The sequence below is a fragment of the Panthera uncia genome, assembly GCF_023721935.1.
Source record: "Panthera uncia isolate 11264 chromosome A1 unlocalized genomic scaffold, Puncia_PCG_1.0 HiC_scaffold_16, whole genome shotgun sequence".
In the NCBI taxonomy this organism is placed as follows: domain Eukaryota; kingdom Metazoa; phylum Chordata; class Mammalia; order Carnivora; family Felidae; genus Panthera; species Panthera uncia.
In genome coordinates this window covers 23,808,954-23,830,659 of record NW_026057576.1, presented here as the reverse complement: position 1 = coordinate 23,830,659, position 21,706 = coordinate 23,808,954, and the positions used below count along the sequence as shown (strand labels likewise).

General features: G+C 38.0%; 1 protein-coding gene across 8 annotated transcripts in view; it reads right to left on the bottom strand.

Annotated features, from left to right (window-relative positions):
• Positions 1 to 229: 229 nt before the first annotated feature.
• Positions 230 to 21,706, bottom strand: part of ZC3H13 (zinc finger CCCH-type containing 13) — a 96,437-nt gene continuing 74,960 nt past the window's right edge. For all 8 annotated transcript variants that reach the window (XM_049646956.1, XM_049646961.1, XM_049646964.1 and 5 more), the window contains 7 exons: positions 18,777 to 18,880; positions 17,243 to 18,436; positions 15,917 to 16,438; positions 13,456 to 13,605; positions 12,031 to 12,231; positions 6,255 to 6,418; positions 230 to 1,080 (listed from right to left, as the gene is read on the bottom strand). In XM_049646956.1, the coding sequence (XP_049502913.1) occupies positions 910 to 1,080; positions 6,255 to 6,418; positions 12,031 to 12,231; positions 13,456 to 13,605; positions 15,917 to 16,438; positions 17,243 to 18,436; positions 18,777 to 18,880 (2,506 nt within the window). In that variant the 3' untranslated portion in view covers positions 230 to 909. The remainder of the gene's footprint in view (positions 1,081 to 6,254; positions 6,419 to 12,030; positions 12,232 to 13,455; positions 13,606 to 15,916; positions 16,439 to 17,242; positions 18,437 to 18,776; positions 18,881 to 21,706) is intronic.

Below are 21,706 nucleotides of genomic sequence, written 5' to 3'. Positions count from 1 at the left end.
TGTAATCGAAGATGATAGCCCTGAAAAATTCGACGGTAGGATTTTAAAGTTCAGATGACATAGGTTTGTTCACTCTTGGTTTGTTTCAAGTATTACTGACCTGTATTTGAAGTCTCTCCTCAGCTCCTACTGCATTATTTACTTGAGCAGTAAAATGTGAAATATGAAATATGCAATGTTGATGACAAATGTCTCAGAACATTAGGAATAAGATCAATGAAGAGCAAAGTAAATCTAGAACAAGGAAAGGTACATTTATTAAAAATAAAAACAGTAGACATTTTCTGATAACAAAACCATTTAGAATCCAAAGACATCCAATATACATTGTAACAACGCACATGTATTAAAAAAAAAAAAAGACCCATTAGTAAATTTTTTTTTTTCGAACTTTAGAAAGGAAAAAAGTACTTTGGCTACCTCCTGCTGGAGGTCTGCCCCCAAACACAGCACGCAGGACCAGCATCCGCCTTCAAGAGCTCTGCACTGCAGTGTGCATTCATTCCGTGAACACAACGTTTCTGAATAAAATCTATTTCTGTCGGGATGATCCAGAACATAAGTCAGTGGCTCCATTTCATAAAAAATATTCATAGGCTGCATGAGCAGTGGCAACCGTTTTTCCAAAATCTTCAGTTTTAACAAAAAGTACAGAATAAACTAAATCTAGATGTTTTCACATTATTTCACATGAATATCAAGTACTGTGTAAAAATCTATGTAAAACCTTAAGTTAGCCAAAACTAGTGTCTTTAAACTTTAGATCAAAGTTGTTCTTCACCCTTTTACCATGGCTGATAAATCTTTTCTGCCTTTGTTATGAATAATGTTTGTCAAACCAAAGAACTCTGAAAAAGAATGTGTAATCTTGAAGGAAGAGAGTACCAAAAATGTCATTTGACTTCAGTCCTAAGACACACACAGTTCCTGCTGGACAGTGGACTGAGAGAGTTTACTATCTTCAGTCTTCTCGTGTCCTGGGGCATGACAAGCAGTCTTCTTCTTAAATAACCGAAGACTCAATCGCAGTAATTCATTGTCTACCACTGGAGCACTTGTGTAAGCCTGTTTCACGGTGCCCTATTTGAAGAAAACAAAAACAAATTTTAAAAGATGAGGGGCGCCTGGGTGGCTCAGTCGGTTAAGCGTCTGACTTCGGCTCAGGTCATGTTCTCACGGTCTGTGAGTTCGAGACCCGCGTCAGGCTCTGTGCTGACAGCTCAGGGCCTGGAGCCTGCTTCAGATTCTGTGTCTCCCTCTCTCTGACCCTCTCCTGTTCATGCTCTCTCGCTGTCTCAAAAACAAACATTAAAAAAATTAAAAAAAAAAATGTATGCTACAAGTTGACAAAGGCAGGTTAACCTCTAACAAAAATATTAAAGTGACAAGAAAAATTAATTTGGGATGGATATTTCAAGACAAACTTAAGAAATGTTTTCGGATTCAAGAAATCTTAGAAAAGAAAGCTTTGAGGGGCATCTCTTGCCTAAAGTTGGCATCTTCAACAATCCCTGACAGGTCACCAACGAGTTTTTATTTCCAATGACAAAACAAACAGCAATCACTGCACGTTTTTGAACATGTTGAAATAAAATCTCTTATATAGGGCTGAACACTAATTCAATCTTACTTTACACGACAGCCTTTCGAACCTCTGAGGAGAAGCACTTGCACTCCTTTCTGGTCTGTCCATGTTCTGTCTGTAGAACGTGGGCTCTAGGAGTGAACAAATTCTCTAGAAGACAGCTGATCACTGCAGTCCACTGAGAAAGTACTACCGCCCTTCTGTTAAAATGCTTATCTCTATTACTGCAATTTAAGGCTACATTAGCATTTTTGGAAGTTGTCATAAAATTTTGTTAAATGTTCTCCAAGTGTGTTCATAAATGAAAGAAGGTAAGATTTGACTATCTTGGGCATTCTGCCATTTCTCTTCTTTCTAGGATCCTTAAAAGAACAGTGGTTCCTCGATTACATGTGCGTTGAAAAATATACATGTTGTGATACAGAAAACTGACTTTTTATGCGTAGTTCTGTGTTGACACTTGGGTACTGATTCACATAACCATGACCACAATCAGAATAGAGAAGTTTCATCATTCAGAAAACTCCCTTTGTGTTCACACCCTCTCCCCAACTCTAACCCCTGGCAATCAGTGATAGGGTCTCTGTGATTGCTTTGCCGTTTCCAGAACATCAAATAAACGGAATTGTACACTATATGATCTTTAGAGACTTGTTTCTTTCAGTATCGTGTTTTTGAGATTAATCCATATTGTTGATAGTACTTACTGACAGTTTGGCTATTTTTTCTTATAAATTAGTAACCAGTTATACAGATGCGTCCTAGTTTATCAATTAGCTACGTAAAGAACACTGGGGTTGTTTCCAGTTTTTGGAGATTACGAATAGACCTGCTATAAGCTACTGTGGACAGGTTTTTATATGAATGTAAGTTTTCATTTTTCGAAGGTAAAAACCTGGCAATAGGGATTACTGGGTCATAGAGTGAATATTCATTTCCCCAAACAACCGCACTGTGTTCCCACGTGGTGTACCATTTTGCATTCTCACCGGGAACACATGGTAGTTCCAACTGCTCTACATCCTTGCCACGGGGTTCGTTGCTGTTGGTTTTTAGCTACCGTAACAGGTTCACAATGGTATCTCATTTAATTTTTAATCTGCATTTGTTAATGGCTCAAAATGTTAAACATCTCCTCATGGGCTTATTCACATATTCTCTTTGGTGAACTGTCCATTCAAGTGTTGCCCGTTCAAAAAAATTGGATTGCTTTTTTTTTTTTTACTGTGAACTTTTCAGAGTCCTTTACACATTCTAGATATAAGTCCTTTCCCCAAAAAGTGGTGTCCAGGTATTTTCTCTCAGTATCCTGGTCTTTTCAGTCTTCATCTCTTTCACAGAAGTTGTACATTTTGATGAAGAACAGGTATGTCAAAATAAAAAGTTCAATTAAAAAAACAACCCATTTTTAGATCCCCCCCCTCGCCAGATTAGTCCTACTTGTGTGGGTTTATGGGTTTATTTCTGGACTCTGTACCATTGGTTTTGGTGTGTGTCATCCCTGGTGCCAGAACCACATTATCCTGAGTACTGTGGCTTTACAGGCAGTCTTAAAACTGGGAACTTTGAGTCCTTCAACTGTATTCATCGTTATAAACAACTATTCTGTGTATTCTAGTTGCTTTGACTTTCCATGTAAACTTGAGAATCTGTTATCTTAAAAAAAAACACTGCTGCAATTTTGCTGGATTGTGTTAAATCTGCAGATCCATTTGGGGAAAATTACAATCTTAACTATATTGAGTCTTCCAATCCATGAACAAGATGTACGTCTCCATTATTCAGGTCATCTTTGATTTTTTATGTCAGGGTCTCATAGTTCTCAGCACACAGACCCTGCACCATGTTCTGTTAGATTTGTATCTAAGTACTTTTTGCTGGGGAGCCACTAAAAAGTATTTCCTACCTTTCAGTTCCCAGGTGCTTCTATACACTGTGAGTATATGGAAATCGAATTGCTTTGCGCATGCTCTGTATCCTGTGGCCTTGTTACACTCTTAAGTTCTGAGAGTGTTTCTGATAAATTCCTTGAAAACTTTCACGTAGGCAATCATCTTGTCTGTAAATACAGTTTTACCTCTTCTTTTCCAATCTGTATGCCTTCTACTTCCTTTTCTTATTGAACTGGCTAGAACTCCCAGTAAAATGTGGAATAGGGGTAGTGAGAATGGACAGCCTTGCCTCGTTCTGACCTCTCCGGGAAATATTTCAAACTTTTACCCTTAAGTACGATGTTAGCTACAGGTTTTTAGAGATGCGAGTCAAGACTCTTTCTTATTCCAGCTTACTAAGAATTTTTATTGCATAGGAATGCTGATTCTTCTCAAGTGTTTTTTTTCTGCATCAATTGACAGGATTAGGTATTTTTTCTTCTTGGTCTGTCGATATGTGGATTACACTGAATAATTTTAGAATACTAAACTAGCATATTAAACCAGCCTTTCACTCTGAGGATAAATGGTATTTGGTCACGGTGCAGTACTCCTTTTATATATTGCTGGATTTGATTTACAAGTTTTGAGGATTTTTTATGTGTATGCTCATGAGTGATATAGATCGGTAGTTTTCTTGTGATGTCTTACTCCGGTTTTGATATCCGAGTAGCTGTTGTCCTCATAAAATGAGTTGGGAAGGATTCCTGTCTCTTCAATTTTCTGGAAGAAATTATGTAGAATTGGTGTTATTTCTAACTTAAACATTTGGTAGATTTTGCCAGTGAAACCATCTGAGAGTGGAGGCTTCTTTTCCAATAAAAACCAGACCAAAGCAAACCGACACAGACGATTCAAAGATGCTTGTGGATTTTAGAGCAATTGATCCATTTCTCCTAAACTGTCGAATTTATGTGCATAGAGCTGTTTACAGTATTATCCTTTTAATATCTATGAGACTTGGATTAGTTTTTTTCATCTCTTCAGAATTTTTCTACTAATTTCTTGTGGTATTCCTTCCTTCCTTCTGCCTGCTACCAGTTCTATACATTCTTTTAATACTACAATACTCAGCTGAGACTTCAGCTCATTTAAAGTGTTCTTCAGCCAAGTGTTCTCTTGGTATCCTTAAACTATCTTTTCTGATATGTGTAATTTATATATTTTAAAAATCATTCTCTAAATAAAGACCATGCCAAAATATGAGTTCACTGGCTTTCCACTTTTTTTCATCTTCTGATAAGAAGTACCATTTTCCTTGATGAGTGGTCCTATTCTGTATTTTGCTTTTACAGTCCTATATATTTTAAAGAGGTTTCTTTTTTTCTTAACATCTTTCACGAGGCTCTCTTATATCTGAAATTAATTTTTCTTCAGTTGGGTCTCTTCAGGTTTTGTGTGAAAATTTTTAACGCTGAGCAATCAGAAAAGCTCACAATGCTTTCTTCAGGTGGATCATTTAAGACATTAATACTGTGCCACTATAACTTTTTATAACATGTCACATGCTAGTTAATGGTCTGTGCCCTGTACTGAAGGATTACAAGGTTCTGACAATGGCTCTCAAGGAGAATTCTGCAAGGGCGTTTTTGGTTGTCACCATTTCTGAGAGGCGCTATGGCATATTAGAGGAGGAACCGGGGAATGTTACAATATATTTTTTACGAAAAGGAGGCAGGATTCTGGTGAGACTGCAAAACACGCAGCCTTTTTCAACCCAAGTCCTCTCCTTGAGCAAACAGAAAAATTTTCAACTTCAACGCCTGAGGATGGAAGCAAGTCGTACCATTCCAGACACTTACAAGAGAAGCTGACCCATTACATACGTGCTTCAAGGCTCACTAGGACTCAATTCTCTTAGGGACATTTCCAGCTGAGAAAAGCTGCAAGGAGAAATGGGCACCTAGGCAACAGCATGAGGAGAAAACTAAGTAGTACATGAAGTACATGAAATGGGAGTGCAGAGGAGAAGGATTGTAGCAACTCTGTCAGGAGTGATTCTGAGCCAGGCCTTGAACTAGGGAAGACTTTAAAAGCTTCCTATTCCTTGTATCTGTTTCCATTTTAATCGCTGCAGTTGAGTTCATCCCTCTGTTTTTCATGAATTTAATTTCTTCTGCAAATGTGAATCTTTTTCTTTAGCAATGTTGTTTTAAGTGTCCCCAGGTAAAAAGCTAATGAAAGTTTCTCTAACCTTTTAAACCAACTCTCTTAGGCTTTTTAAAGTTTAGACATTTTCAATTTCTCATGACCAGATCTCTTCCAAGTCTAATTTCTATTTTAGTTTTATTTTATTCTTCTTAAGTAAATGCTTACATACACTCACCTGTATTTATTTCCTTTCTTCTGGCTTGGTACATTCTCATAGACACTATTTCTTCCTAGAAATATCCTCACCACTCTGTGTCTGGAAAACTTTTTTCTCTGATGTTCAGTTTAGATAATAAAACATACTAGAAATTTACTTAGAGAAACTTTTCACAAATGAAAACGTTTCACAGAAAGAGACTATTTAAAAACTCCTTATGCATCAAATTTTGAATAACAAATTGCTATTCGACACAAACGTTCATCAATACTCGAAGTAAAATGAAAACCATTACAAAATAGAATTCTTCTTTCTCCATGTGTAAAAGACTAGGAAACCAAACTCCTAAAAGCAGATAATGAGACCTTAATCTCACCTTAAAGCAATCAAATGAAAAATATACCATCCATACTTTCCAAGGAAACAGTACCTTCTCATTTTTAACAAGTTGCTTCCGGATTGCTGAATCCCGTCTGAAGCATAACGCTTTACAACAGGGCCCAAGATTACTAAGAAGACTTGCTCGCTCTTCTTTTCGTAGTAATGCAGCCATGTTGAGAGCCCCCAGTTCATGTTCAAAAAGACTGTCTGCATCTTTCAATAAAAACAAACAGGCATTAAGTTTTCCTAAAATAGGAAAGTGTTGCTGGCTGCTTACATATTCCATTAAGTTTATCATAATGCTGGTGAAAATTATTTTATATTAAAGGCATATATACTTTATTAGGTCACAAAACACGTCTCAATGCATTTAAGAGAATTGAAATCCTATCCTGCATCTTTTCAGAACATGAAAGTATAAAACTAGAAATTAATTACAAGAATAAAAAGCAAGAAAAAAACCACAAACACATAAGGCTAAACAACATGCTATTAAAAACAACCAATGAGTTAACAAAGAAATGAAAGAGGAAAAAAAAATACATGGAGACAAATGAAAATAAAAACACAACAGTCCAGCATCTTGGGGACACAGCAAAAGCAGTTCTCAGAGGGAAACTTATAGCAATACAGGGCTATGTTAAGAAACAAAAATCTCAATCCAACCTTGCACCTAAAGGAATTAGAAAAAGAACAATGCCCAAGGTGAGTAGAAGGAAAGAAATCATAAATATCACGGCAATGACAGAGACTAAAAAGATCAATAGAAAAGATGAATGAAACCAAAGGCTGGTTCTCCGTAAGAGAGAAACAAAACTGAGAGTCATCAAGAAAAAAAATGACAAATAAATATAACAGAAATGAGAAGTAACAAGAAACATTACAGAAATACAAAGGATAACAGAGTACTATGGACAACCTAGAAGAAATAGGATCTGAACAGACCTATTGCTAGTAACAAAACTGAAGTGATAATCAAAAACTCCCAACCAAAAGTCTAGAACCAGGTGAATTCTATCAAACGCTTGTTAATAAGTTAATACCATGTCACCTCAAACTATTCCCCCCAAAATAGGAAGGAAAGCTTCCAAACACATTCTATGAGGCTAGCATTACCCTGATATCAAAACCAGACTAAGACACCACAAAACAACAAAACCATAGGCTAATATTTCTGATGAACACAGATGTAAAAGTCCTCAACAAAATATTAGGAAACCACATTCAACAACACATTAAAAGGACCGTTCATCACAATTCAGGGGGATTAATTCCAGAGATCCAAGATGGTTCAATATGCAAATCAATCAATAGGATATACCACATTAACCAAACTAAGGATAAAAATCGTATTACCTCATGGGTGAGGAAAAAGCATTTGACAAAACTGAACAGCTGCTCACGATAAAAACTCAACAAAGTGGGTTTAGAGGGAACGTACCATAACATTAAAAAGGCCATATATGAGCAACCCACAGCTAACCTCATACTCAATGATGGAAAACTGAGAGCTTTCCCTCTAGGATCAGGAACAAGACAAGGATGCCCACTCTTGCCACTTTTATTCAGCACGGTACTGGAAGTTCTAGCCACAGACCGGAAAAAGAAATAAAAGGCATCCAAATTGGTAGAAAGTAGTAAAACTGTCACTGTTTGCAGATGGCATGATACAGTACACAGAAAATCCTAAAGACTCCACCAAAAAACTCCTAGAGGTAATAAATGAATTCTGTAAAGTTACAAGAAACAAGGTTAATTTCCCGAAATCGGTTGCATTTCTGTACTCTAATAATGAAGTAACAGAGAAATTAAGAAAACAACGCTGCTTAAAATTGTACCCAAAATAATAAAATACCTAGGAATAAACTTAACCACAGAGGTGAAAGACCTTTACTCTGAAAACTATAAAACACTGATGAAAGAAACTGAAGATACAAACAAATGCAAACACACACCACGCTCATGGATTGGAAGAATACTGTTAAAATGTCCACACTACCGAAAGCACACTACAGACACAATGCAACTGCTATCAAAATATCAATAATGTCCATAAAACTAGAATAAACAATCTTACAATTTGTATGAACCACACAAGACCCCAAATAGACAAAGCAATCTTGGCGGAAAAAGAACAGTGTTAGAGGGATCACCATCCCAGGTATCAAGCTAGAATGTGCAATCTAAAAAAACAAAGCAGAAACAGACAAATGAATACAGAGAACAAACTGATGGTTTCCAGATGGGAGAAGGGTGGGGGATGAGCTAAAAGGTATGCCAGTAATGGAATAAATAAACCACAGGAATAAAAGGTACAACGCAGGGAATGCAGTGAATGGTATTGTAACAGTGCATGGTGACAGATGGCAGCTATACTTAGGGTGAACAGAGCATAACCTCAGAGTTGGTGAATCACTGTGCTGTACAACTGACACCGAGGCTAACACTGTGTGCCAACCATACTGCAATGAAAACATTCAAGAGGCAACATATTCTCTGTGAAAGATCTTGAACATGTGGTTATGTTGCTAATCTCAAACAAAAATAAATATTCAGATAGCCACTTGAAGGTGTAAGACAAGTAGCCTAGGGGGAAAGAATTTAGACACTGATTACTGTCTCTTACTGGGAAGAAAGGTTGGAAGTTAGAATTAGTGAAATCGAATTCAGTATATTGTTTACCATCAACTATCGCATAAAGTCCCGGAATAGATTTCAGGACTTTATTATAGCAGCATTCAACTGCAGTAATACGACTACCTTTTGTGATCTCTTAAAAAAAAATCAGGTAAGTGATGATTAGGTATTAAGACAACCAGCGAATTTTATCGTAGATTTGGTCACTGTGAAAACAATGTATAAATAAAAATCACTTAGTCTTAAGTTACAACATGCAAAGGCAGGGAGGAAACACTTAAATCTCTCCTTAATTCTTCTATTTTTGTAAAGTTTGATGGAAAATAAAGAGGTTGGGTTAAATAAGAAGTCAAAATAACAGAACAGGGCCAGTCAGTAATCCAAAAATATAACACAGTAAAACTTCACAGCTAGCATTCTACAAGCTGGCCAGAAGTACCAGATACCGCTTCTTTGACAACATAATCAAACAGGTTATTGTTAGAGTCCACAAAGGAAAATGGTAAATATCACCTAGTAAAAACACAACAGACACATCTGACTGTTTCACTTTCATTTCCTGAACTGCAAAGCACAGTGAGATTAGAGAATTAACAAGAAACTAGTCTCATGTAATATATCTAGTCAACAGGTCATATACCTGTCAAAAGGTACAGAATGTAAGACAAGTGTAAATAAATATAAAGAAAAAACTCAAAACCAGTTTGTAAACTTCAGTGTCTATCGGAATCATCTGAGGAGCTTTCTAAAGTACAGTGCCAGGGTTCTACCACTGCATCTACAGAATCTCCACAGTTGGCTCAGGATACCTAAATGGGAAAAAGGCAGTCCCTCAGGTGATTCAGAGAGAACTATGCTTCAGGCAAGCAGTGACACAGTCACATACACATAGTATTAAAAAAACCTAAAACCCCCCAAAATATTAACTACCATTCCACTGTAGATACAAATACAGAAGAAATGTGCACTGAGCCCACCTTCTTCCTGGAACAATGGTCATGATGACAAATTTCTTTTTATTGGAATCCTTATCGTTCTCTTCTTTAACAAAAGAATACAAAACACACACTTGCGCACCTCCCTAGAAAGTATAACACGCCCAAACTTCCAGTCTCTTCGTGGTTTTGAAATGACTACCACAAAATTATTCAAGAGACTTTTTTTTTTTTAAAGTAATTTCTGTGCCCAACACAGGGCTCGAACTCACCACCCTGACATCAAGAGTTGCAGTCTCTACCGACTGAGCCAGACAGGTGCCACCTTACTTGTTTTTAATCTATCACACTCCACACAGAAAACTTAGGCAAAGGCAATTTAAGTTTCGGTATACTTATAAAGTTTACGGTGTTTTTAAAATTACAAATGGGATAGGGATATACTTTCTTCAGTATTGGGACACTGAAATAGACTGAATAGGACAGAAAAAATCAGTACCAATTATTTTACAGATACTTATTGAAACTGTGTGTCAGGTACTGTTCTAGATAATAGCATAATCAGTAAGAACAGGTCATTATACAATGGATACAGCAGTATACAAAGTCCCATTCCTTAGGAAACGTATATTCAGCATCCTGTATCAGTTCTCTTGTTCTCTAATTAGGAGAGGTCTGATTGGTAAGCAACAATTAACCCCCCTTTACGATGTATGTCATCAGGTTATGGCCAAACTATATTTCATAGGTAGCAAAGTCATAGGAGCAAACTGCTTTAGAGATGGGTGAGATCTTAGGGCTTTCATTCCATTATTTAATACCCACAGGAGTTACCTGCTTAAGGTCAAAGAGCCAACCAAACAAGGCAGAAAAGAGCAGGGGCAGGAACCTAGGAGTTTAGTCATTTGTCAAGTTAACACATATTCACAATCATAATAATTTATGTTTCACGCATATGTTTCATTCTGTATTTATTGGGACGTGTTAAAATCAAGACTTTTGCTGCTTACGCTAACAGTTGAAAGAAAAAACATGAAAGTAATAAAACAATTTTTTTCAGGGAGCCTAGGTGGCTCAGTCAGTTAAAATGCCTGTCTCTTGGGGCGCCTGGGTGGCTCGGTCGGTTAAGCGTCCGACTTCGGCTCAGGTCATGATCTCGCGGTCCATGAGTTCAAGCCCCGCGTCGGGCTCTGTGCTGACAGCTCAGAGCCTGGAGCCTGCTTCGGATTCTGTGTCTCCCTCTCTCTCTGCCCCTCCCCCGTTCATGCTCTGTGTCTCAAAAATAAATAAACGTTAAAAAAAAAAAAAATGCCTAACTCTTGATTTCAGCTCAGGTCATGATCTCACAGCTCCTGAGTTGGAGCCCCATGTTGGGCTCCGCTGTGACAGTGCAGAGCCTGCTTGGGAATCTCTCTCCCCCTCTGTCTCTGCCCCTCTCCCACTTGCTCGCGTGCTCTAGCTCTCAAACATTAAATTTTTTTTTCCATTTTTGTATTAGTAAAAATCTTAATTTTTAAACCTTTACTCTCACAAACATGATATAAAATTAAATGTCGTTGCTTTCACATTTTATCTCTTCCTTCTTTTTACCACCCAGTCATTCCCCTTCCGTTGTAATGAAAAGCTGTTGCAATAAGGTCTAAAATCAATATGAAACTATTTTCAAACTAAATAGTAGTAGTCACTATTAAGTGTCACCACATGTCAGGAATCATTCTAAGTATTTTACTTAAACCTCATTTGCTGCTCCTAACAATCTTATGAAGTTGATGGGGTAACTATTCCCAGCTTACAAATGGTGACACTAACACACAGAGTAGCTGGTAAGTGTGTGCCTATTTAGGAATCCAGATCATCTGGCACAGACACCAAGCTTCTACCCCCTTTGTTAAAGGCTCAACCTAGACATTTGCATATGGGTAGAACTCCCCATTTCCCAGGGGAAAGGGTTGCCTTGACACCCAATTTGTTTAGATACAAACGAAGCCCACTTTTCCAGGCTCTGCTCTGGTTAGTTCTGGGAACACAACTAAGAACTTTACTGTGCTATTTCTGCAACTTTTTTGCTTTAATTTGCAGAGTCAAAATTCCTTTTTAAATTTCTGAAGAAGATTTAATACTGAATATCAAGTGATTCCTCAAAAAAAAAAAAAAAGTTCCTATACTGGGAGTGCTATGTGAAAACAAAGAACCCTTTTCAAAGGCATCTTAATTAAGTTGCAGCAGACATTACACAAAGTAGAATAGGATTACCTTTGGGTTTTTCTAAAAGTCTCTGACATGTTTCTTTGACTTTGGTGAAGAGTTCAGAACCTGCCAACTTTTTAGAAATCCCCACTCTTAGCATAACAGCTCCAGGTGTGAATTTTAAGAGGGCAGCCCCAGGCTCTCGTGGTTCTTTTGGATGCTTTGGCATAAGACCAGACCAATCCACATCTATCACATCTAATGGATCTGTAAAAAGTTAAGAATGGGATTTTGTTTTTACATCAAGAAATAGCATTCTTGTTATCTTTTGATAAACAGAAACTGCAAAACATAGAAAGCATTAAGTAACAAGTGTTTTAAATGAAAAATAACAGTCTTAAAATGAAAGCTTTACTATAAAGACTAATATTTAGAATCTAAGGACCTTTCCAGTAAAAAAAAAAAAAAACCTCACCAAAAGATAACAGGCAAGCAAACAAAACCCAAGCGCATTCCTACAAATTTAATACTGTGAACAAATAATCCATCTACTGACAAGGGACAATTGAAAAAATTAACAGTAATGTTCTATTTAATAACATATAATAAAAAAGATATACATACCTTCTACATTAGTAGAAAATTGTGAAGTACAAAACAAATTAAGTCAAAATAAAATTTTAACGTTTTACATTCCCCAACAAAACAAAGACCTGCACTATGATATTAAAAAAAAAAAAAAAAAAAAAAAAAAAAAAAAAAAAAAAAAAAAAAAGAAAAATTATAACGGGGGGCCTAGGTAGTACAGGTGGTTAAGCATTGGACTCTTGATTTCAGCTCAGGTCCTGATCCCACCATGGTGAGATCCAGCCCCGCGCTGGGCTCTGGGCTTGGAGCCTACGGATTCTCTTTCCCCCACTCTGTCTGCCTCTTCCCCCACGCGTGTGGGCTCTCTCTCCCTCAAACAAATTACAACAAGCAGACTAACTGGAACGTTGCTTCAGGCTGTGGTCACCAGAATAAGCTCTGGCGGAGTGTACGGTTCTATACTCAAGGGAAGATAATTACTGAGTTGAGAAAATTGACAGAGGTATATAGATCTTGCATAAATGTAATTTCAACAATTATAAATTTTGAATGACTGTTTCAGAAGTTGGCTTGCGGCACCACGACCGTGAAGCTTTGTACCATACATCTACCATCCGGAACATTGCTGGGCAATCAGTATTCGGTTAGATTCCAAGTTATATAACATGAATTTCAACTTCTGGAACGGAAATCTTAGAATTTGACTATTTTAAAAGAGACCCTGTCCAATTCGTAGGCAATGTCGACTTAAAAGTGTGCTGACCACACAGACTGTGATTTTCATTGTATTGGCCTTTCAGTCTCAAAACATAGAAAGAAAAATTCTGCCTTTCATTACTTAGCAATGCCTTAATACCAAAAATCAGGTCATTTTTACATTCAACCACCTTTGTAAATGATTACCTGGCATCTTCTCCTCATCCTGTTGGTCTTCCCTCTTTTCAGCATCACCTGCTAGAATTTCATCTAGTTCATCATCACTGATTGGCTCATATCCTTCTCCAGCACCAGATCCTAATGAATGTGCATCATCTAACTTGGATTCGTCATCTCCTGTTTCGGGAAGATTTATCTCATGTCAAAGAGCACACGGGAGGGACATTTAAGTGAAACCAAAGAGGAAGAGGCTGTGCACACTAAAATATTTGAAAAGCGTTTTTTTCCTTAGAAAACTACATTTCTTAATATTCCAAAAGAAAAATTAAATTTTAAGTGCAAGAACACAGTAAAAACAGCAATACCGATACAAGTTATAAGATTACAATTAAAATGTGACAAAAGGTACCGCTAACTTACTAATTTTGCTTCTGTATGTAATGTTTTTATAAAACTTTAAGTAAATCCAAATTTACTAACTTCAAAAGGATGTAGTAATTTCTTTACTTAAATAAACTCATTAATTTAAAAGACTTGTAAACATTAATAATTACATTTATTTGAAAAATTGCCGCTGATTCTCCCTCTACCTCCCAATTCATCTCCCTATCCCAACTCAATTTTAAAAAGAATGCTGTAAGAAATTGAAAAATATTTTGTTGGTACCACTAGCATATATTTATCTTACCAATCTTTCTCAATTACTTAGGTTAGGCTTTGTCACCCAGTGAGTTAGCTGTGAACTGAAAAGTACCCTGAAACTAGAGAGTATGTTTAATATGTCTAATCAGTTATCCACACACTTTACTGAGTTTACAACACTAGGTTAGCAAAATGCAACAGTATGCTTTACAGGTATAAATGTGCAGCAAATAAAATATAATAAACTATGAGATGTTTCTGGTCATTGTATAATTTTCTATTATGTTCTAGAATAATCTCCCAATTCACTTCTAAGGTAATCAACTTTAATGACTTCATTTTACAAATATACATCTAAGCATAAAAGCATATAATAGGATTTGTATTTTTTCAAGTTTATCCCACTCATTTTCCTACTTTAGGTGAATAAAATTTTTCATCTCACAGTAGGTAATTCACCTATAAATTTCGATGCTATGTTATGTGTGATCACAACCAGTGAATGCTGTATTTTAGGGATGAGGGGCACTGACTCCAATCACAAGAGAGTTATTATGATTATTTCAATTATATTCAATTAGACTCCAAGGTTATACCTCCATTAGTACTATGGCTCAGGATTTGAGGCTATTTATACTCAAAATTGAGATGAAAACATAATGTGAGGAAACACTGAGATAGAAATGTTTTTGTCAAGTAGAAAAAATAGAACAGCTGCTGTATTGGAACATAATCTGATCAGATAACCAAGAGATAGTAAAGATGTTTATAGTTTCAAAAGAATGTGCACTTACTCTGGGCCCAATGTTATAATACAACAAATAAAAAGAATAGTGAAATAACTGCTGCTTATATACAAGTACCCTAGAAGTTTCTTGAGGGCTTGATATCAGAACAATGGTGTTAAGCACTGGTACCAGAACTGGACAATCCCACGGAGGCAGAATTTCCAGGACAATTTTCAGGGAAGCCATTACTCTTGTTAAGCTAGCCTATATAATTCACCAAAGAATAAGACGTGGGTATATATATGCACAGGCAGAACATATTTTCATTCATCAACCATTTACTGCATCCGTGCTATAGTCCTGATGATAAAGAAATGAAAAGCTACAGTCCCTAACAAAGGAGTAGAGTATAGTGGGGACAAAACCAAGGAAAAATGATTGTAATACAGCGTGGGGATGCTATAAAAGACATATAGACAAGGTGCTATGGCAACCTGAATAAGTACCGTTAGCAGAGAAGGCTTCACGGAGGAAATGATGCACAGACTGGGAAATGAAGTCTGAATAAGGGAAGATAAGAGGGCAAACATCTACCAAGCAAAGGGAAGAGGGAGCACAAAGAAGGCTGGAGGGCAGTGCACGGAGAGAATTCAGAGGCATGAGTGGTCTGTACTAGACTGGGGGTGAAGAAGAGAGTGGAGGCAGTGAACAATGATGTTCCCCACAGCTGAGGCTGGCTCTCAGTGGGCCAAAGGGGAAATGCATTTTCAGGGAGTGTTGACTGTTTCGTGTATTTGTTCTCAACTGCCCTGGAAAACAGAATCACTAAGAGTTATCTGAATCTGTCTCTGAACCAAGAAATAACTTCCATTTTTATGATTTTTTTTTTAAATACCTAAGAAAAGAAGGTGATAACTATTTTTTACTGCATCTACCTTTTATTTCATTCAGGTGAATCTGAACCAAGTATACCATGATAGTACAAATCAGGGGACCACATTTTTGAACTATCACAGGGCTTTTCCTTATGCATATCAGAACACCTTCACGAGAAAATATTTTATTTCCTATGAAATCTGAAAAGGAATGGAGCAGATAACAGACAACAAGGCACTCACCTTCCACACTCTCAGTTCTCTCCGCTTTGTTTAGATCTTCAAATCCCTGCACAGATCCTAGATCTTTATCCATTTTTTCTTTATCCAAAGCAAGACAGTCTCGGGAAGTGCCTTCTAGGTCTCTTTCATGTTCACTCTCCAGTTTTGCTTCACTGCGTTTTACAGACTCTATTTGAGAAGAACTCTCAAACGTTCTGTCTCTGTCTCTGTCCCTGTCCCTTTCCATAGAATCAGGAATTAGTCTCTCTCTTTCCCTGTCCAAATCTCTCCGTTTGTCTCGTTCTCTCTCTCGTTCCCGCAATCTATCTCGGTCCCTGTTCCGTGGCCAATCTTTATCAGCATCTCGGTCCCATTCTCTCTGTCTTGTGTCTCTCCTCTCTCTGTCCCGGTCTCTATCATGCTCATATCGATCACGTTCTTGAAGCCTATCTCTGCTATCAAACGACCCGGATCTTGAATGGACCTGTCGATCTGATTCAGGAGAACTTCTTCTTGAACTATGGCTCCTTGAATCCTGGCGATCTAAAATAAATATACAGAGAGTTTACACAAGGTAAGAAATAAAATGCTTCACTGCCGCCATACTTGTATCAAATCACTGTGTTATGCACCTGAAACTAACACTGTATGTCAACTCTACTTCAATTGAAGGAAAAGAGAAGGAAAGAAAAGAAAAAGGGAGAAGAAGGAAGGAAGGAAGGGAGAAGGGAAAGAAAGAAAGAAAAAAAATGCTTCATTTTAGGGCCCTTTAAAACTTACATTTGATGTTTCCATAGTCCCAATTATTCAAGAAACTCATTTTAAGGAAAAATTGTAAAGTGCTAATTAAAATATGTAAAAGCAAGGGAACACGTAATTTTCCACTATAACCACAAAATATCTTCCGAGAAATACATACATAAAATGGGTAAGCATTAACGGAACTGATCACTTCATCATCTGACCTCTTCCTATCCCCTATCTTATTTTCTGTGGTCAAAAGAAAAAGCACTGGCTGCAGGAGGAAGAGCAGGAAGGTTAAAATTTCAAGCATCAGTAAGGAACCTGAATACGTGAGCCCTCTGCCAAGATATACTACTAACACCCTGATATCAAACTGATGGACGTCACTCAATGTACCTCTATTATAATAATGTTAGTGTTAATGTCGTAACAGGTAACATTCTGGTGGCATGGTTAAGCTCTCAAGTTTCTTAAAATTTAAGGCAGTATATAATGTAACCAATGTCTCATTTACGTCAAAGTTACAATTTGTATAAAAGAGAAAAGTGTATAAAATACACTAAGACAGGAAGCACTGGCTAGATTAGAATTCAATTTTATTACCTGAAGAAGTACTTCGACTGGGCTCTCCACGCTTTAACTGATCAATCCTAGATTTCCTCTCTCCTGTGATCTCCAGACTTTTTGTTTTCTCTCTATCTCTCGAGCCACTATGCAGTACTCTCTTTCGACCACTTTGGTCATCCCCACTTCGATGGGCGGAATCATTGGACGGGGAGCGGAGACGACCAGACGTATGGCTCCGATTGCTCCGATTGCTGCCGAGGCTGCTACTCCTCTTTTGATCCAGCGGCTTGCGATGCGGCGCATCTTCTATAGTGACGTGCGGCGCCTCCACCTTCTCGGCGCGGGTTCTATGGCACTTCCTGTGCGAGTCTTCACCGGTGCTGTTGGTGGGAGCGGCAGACGAGGAAATGCTGGGGGCGGACGCGCTGAAGCCGGCGGAGGCAGACGAGGAGAGAGCAGCAGAGGCGGTGGTAGAAGCGGCAGCGGCGGGAGGCGGAGGGGGAGGAAGAGAGGACGGGGAAGGAGTCCTTCCGGGAGTGGCAGCCGTGGCGGCGCGCTCCGGTTCCGCCACCTCCGCCCGGTCAGGCACGTCCTCGTCAGACCAGTCGCTGAACGCCGTGTCTTCCTTTTTCTGAGAATCCTCCAGACCGCCATCCTTACCATTGGACAGGTCAACCAATTCCTCTTTGGCTGTTAGAGGGGGCGTCCGCGGGCCTCTCTTCTTCTTACTCTGCAGGACGGCTTCTTCATCAGAAATATCAGAATCGCCTTTGGATTTCTTACGTTTCTTCTCTATACTTTTCTTCTTCTGGCCCTTTTTTGGTGAAAATACTTGACCGTCTTCAGATGCTGTCTCTGTGTTACCCCTCTCTAACCCAACATCCTCCTCCTTCTTTTTCTTAACAGGTTTCTTCTGAATTTTGGCTTTTTTCTTGTTCTCATCATGAGCTCGATCAGAGGCGTCTCGCTCGTCAGACGGGTGGTGTCCCATCATGTCTTGTGGGCGAGTTCTTGAGCTTTCCGGGATTTCTGTCTGTTCTCTCTGTTTATCTACAGAAGAAACTTTCTCTTTAAGCTCCTGCTCTTCATAGCGCCTTGAACTCTCTTTTCTTTCCAGTTTACGATCTTCCTCTTTCCATCTACCCTGCCTGTCTTCTGGAAGGTGTGATGGACTGAGAGAACGAGACTCTTGAGGTCGTACAACCTGGCTCAAGAGTCTATGTTTTTCATCTATACAAAAAGATGAAAGCAATCACACTTTCACCAGGTAAACAACGTTGCATTTACACAGAAATAATAATAGCCCAGCCTCTCACTTTTCATTTTAAAACTTTAAAAACGGCAATAATTTCACGAAAAATATGGACTTACTACCAACAGGAGATGACCGTGCCACTACGATAAAGTAACTGTATTCCTAACATATACTTCAGTCACATGAGATATTCAGAGGCAGCAGAGCAAGAAACATTTTAAATCCCACTTCATCATTTCCTGTTAATGCCAAAGAATGGTCTCATGGTTACAAAGGAATGTGGATACAGAAACACAGAAGACAGGTTCTGCTTACTTTTATCATCTCCACTGTTGTAGGTGTCACTGTCGGGAGAATGTTCTCGCCGGCGCTTAGGTGACTGACGAGGGCTAGGACTCCCTTCATTTCTATAGCGCTTCCTAAATAGGACAAATATAGTTTAGAAAATTCCAGAGGATGAAAAAGAGATTTCTTTACTAGTTTTCAGTATTACTTCCTTACTAGAACTACAAAATATAATTGTAAGAGAGCAATACTGTGAGAGCTGTATCATATAAAAGGTGTTCAGCATGCATCTTGAATAAAATTCTTCACTTTGTTTGTTAAGACATACAATTGTGATTTAAAACACATGACAACAGGTCTTTCTTCATCAAATCGCCAGATTTAATAATTGCATGGTGGTAACATACAAGAGAGGAATTAATGTACCGTCTACTAAAACTTACTCGTTAATTTTATCTTTTATGATAAATACTTTATGCTGGGAAGCCAAATGAGAAAATCAGTATCTGCTTTGGAGTCAAAAAGATATGAATGCAACTTACAGCCATGTTACCTATTAGGTAACCTTAGGAAGTTCCTTTAAATCACTGAACCTTAGCTTTCTCATCTGAAAATGGTGGGAAAAAACCAGGGTCCATCTCGTAAAATTGCACTTAGGAATAAATTAGTTTTATCATAAGCCTAGTGCTAGTTATGTTGTGAGTACACTGTAAAAATTGGTTCCTTCCTTTTTCTTAAAACTAAATCACTTGCTTGGTGGCAAATTAATAAAATAATTAAAATGTTCACTATATTTCTTATTCTTTAAGTTAAACATTAAATGACTAGTGATTTATATCTCTGGTACTTAAATTATTCTAGTGAGTTCCTGTATTGTCATTAAATTTTGACTACCTTTTTTTTTTTTTTTTTAAACCACTGTTTATAAATACTGTGGTCAAAAGTTATGAAACATACTGCAGCACACATATCTCCCTCACGGCTCATTTATATAAATGAGTAACCAGGGTTTCGGAAAAAAAAAAAGAGATTAGTGTGACAACTTACAGGCTCAAGTTCGTACAGTTCCCTATCCAAAGCTCCTGCTATCATTAGGCCGTCTATTCTCCCATTCTTTGAATCTGGGCTGGCCCACCGGCTTGCTATGACAAGAGGATGTGGTGAAAGTGACAGAGTGTAAGTTTGGAAAATCAGGACTCAAGATGCATTGCAGCTTCTGCTTTTGACCTCTTGGCATGTTTCTATCATTATATAGAGAGTTTAGACTATTGGAGAATGAAAGGTCGTGTGAAGGAGAAATGAGATACCCTAAACAGCAGCCAGCACTAAATGCCAGGCATGAAGAGTGAGGCCAGTTTGGGTAATCCAGACACAGGTGAACTGCCAGACCCACCTCGGAAACATGAGTGACCCCAAGTAAGATCAGCAGAACTGCTCTGCTGAGCCCAACCCAAAGTGCTAATCCACAGAATGATGAGATGACTGCCTCTTATTTTAAACTACTAACTTTATGTGTGGTTTGACGAATAGCAAGAGGTAACTGGTATATTGAAATAAAGCCAATAATTAAAATGTACAAAAAAATAACTTTAATTTCTAGGAAGTATCTATAGAAATAAAATTAAGAGTAAAATAAATAGTATGGCAAGTCAGCAAACAAAACCTGCATAATAGGGGTTAAAAAAAACTTTTGGGTAAATTCAACTACTGAGATGACAGTACAATTGATAAAAACATCAAGATATTAATCTCATACAGCTATTGTTATAGAGCTGTTTGACTCCTAAGTTTGTGGGGTCCTTGCAACGTTTGGATTGTCCAACCATGAAAAACCAGAAGAAAGTTTTGCTACTGTAAGCAGAGATCAGAAGCATGGAAAAACGAAATCAAAGCACAGGACTGCATAATAGATAAATAACAAAGATTTCACAATTTTCATCTTAGAGACTTTAAGGAGGTCAGAGAAATATGTATTGTATGCCTACATGTGTTAAAAACAGTATCTGAATTTTATGTTAATGTAAGATTATTTATTAATGGGGAAAGGGAAGCCAGTGGATGTGAACTACAGAAAACCCTGGCTGCAGATTGAAGGGAAGCCAAGACCTAATAGAAGCAGCCTCCACTTCTGTGCCTTGTTCTTTGTCCACAGTCATAATCTACAACAGCAATGATGAAAAACAGCCGAAAGCAGGGAGCTGTATTCACCATAATTCACATGAGCTAGAAGCAGAAGCAATGGAACTGAATATATAAATTATTTCCAGTTTGTTTTAGCAAACTTAACCATACCCTTTATCCCAGCTGGTATTAAAAAGGAAAAGAAAAAAAAAAAAAAAGGCAGTTAACTCCAATAAGCTTGGTTTTATGTCCATGAAACCTCAAAACTGACCAATCAGAGTCCAAAATTCTCATGGCTACAGTGATTTAATTTAGCTCCCTTTCTTTGTCTATTCCTCAACTGATGAGAGTCCCAACATACATAGAGGGCTGTGAAGCTGACAGGCATACACTCAGGCCATCTTAGCCACCATCTGGAGAAAACTCACACAGAAGAAAACAGTGGAGAAATGGACAGACAGGATTCCTGATACATTGTTTCAAAGTCTGAACATAGTCACATCAGAACAAATGAACTCTAACCATGGACTTCCCAGATATCTGAGCAATCCTTTTTTTTGGGGGGGGGGGGGCGGGGGGGGGGGAAAAAAAAGAAAAAAAGAGAAACTGTCCTTAGATACATGAGAAGATGGGAACACATCTTTTTTTTATTTTTTATTTTTTAAATTAATTTATTTTTTGAGAGACAGAGACAGAGTCTCTGTCACAGACTCCGAAGCAGGCTCCAGGCTCCGAGCTGTCAGCACAGTGCCCAACGTGGGGCTCGAACCCACGAACCATGAGATCATGACCTGAGCCAAAGTTGGCCGCCTAACCGACTGAGCCAATCCAGGCGCCCC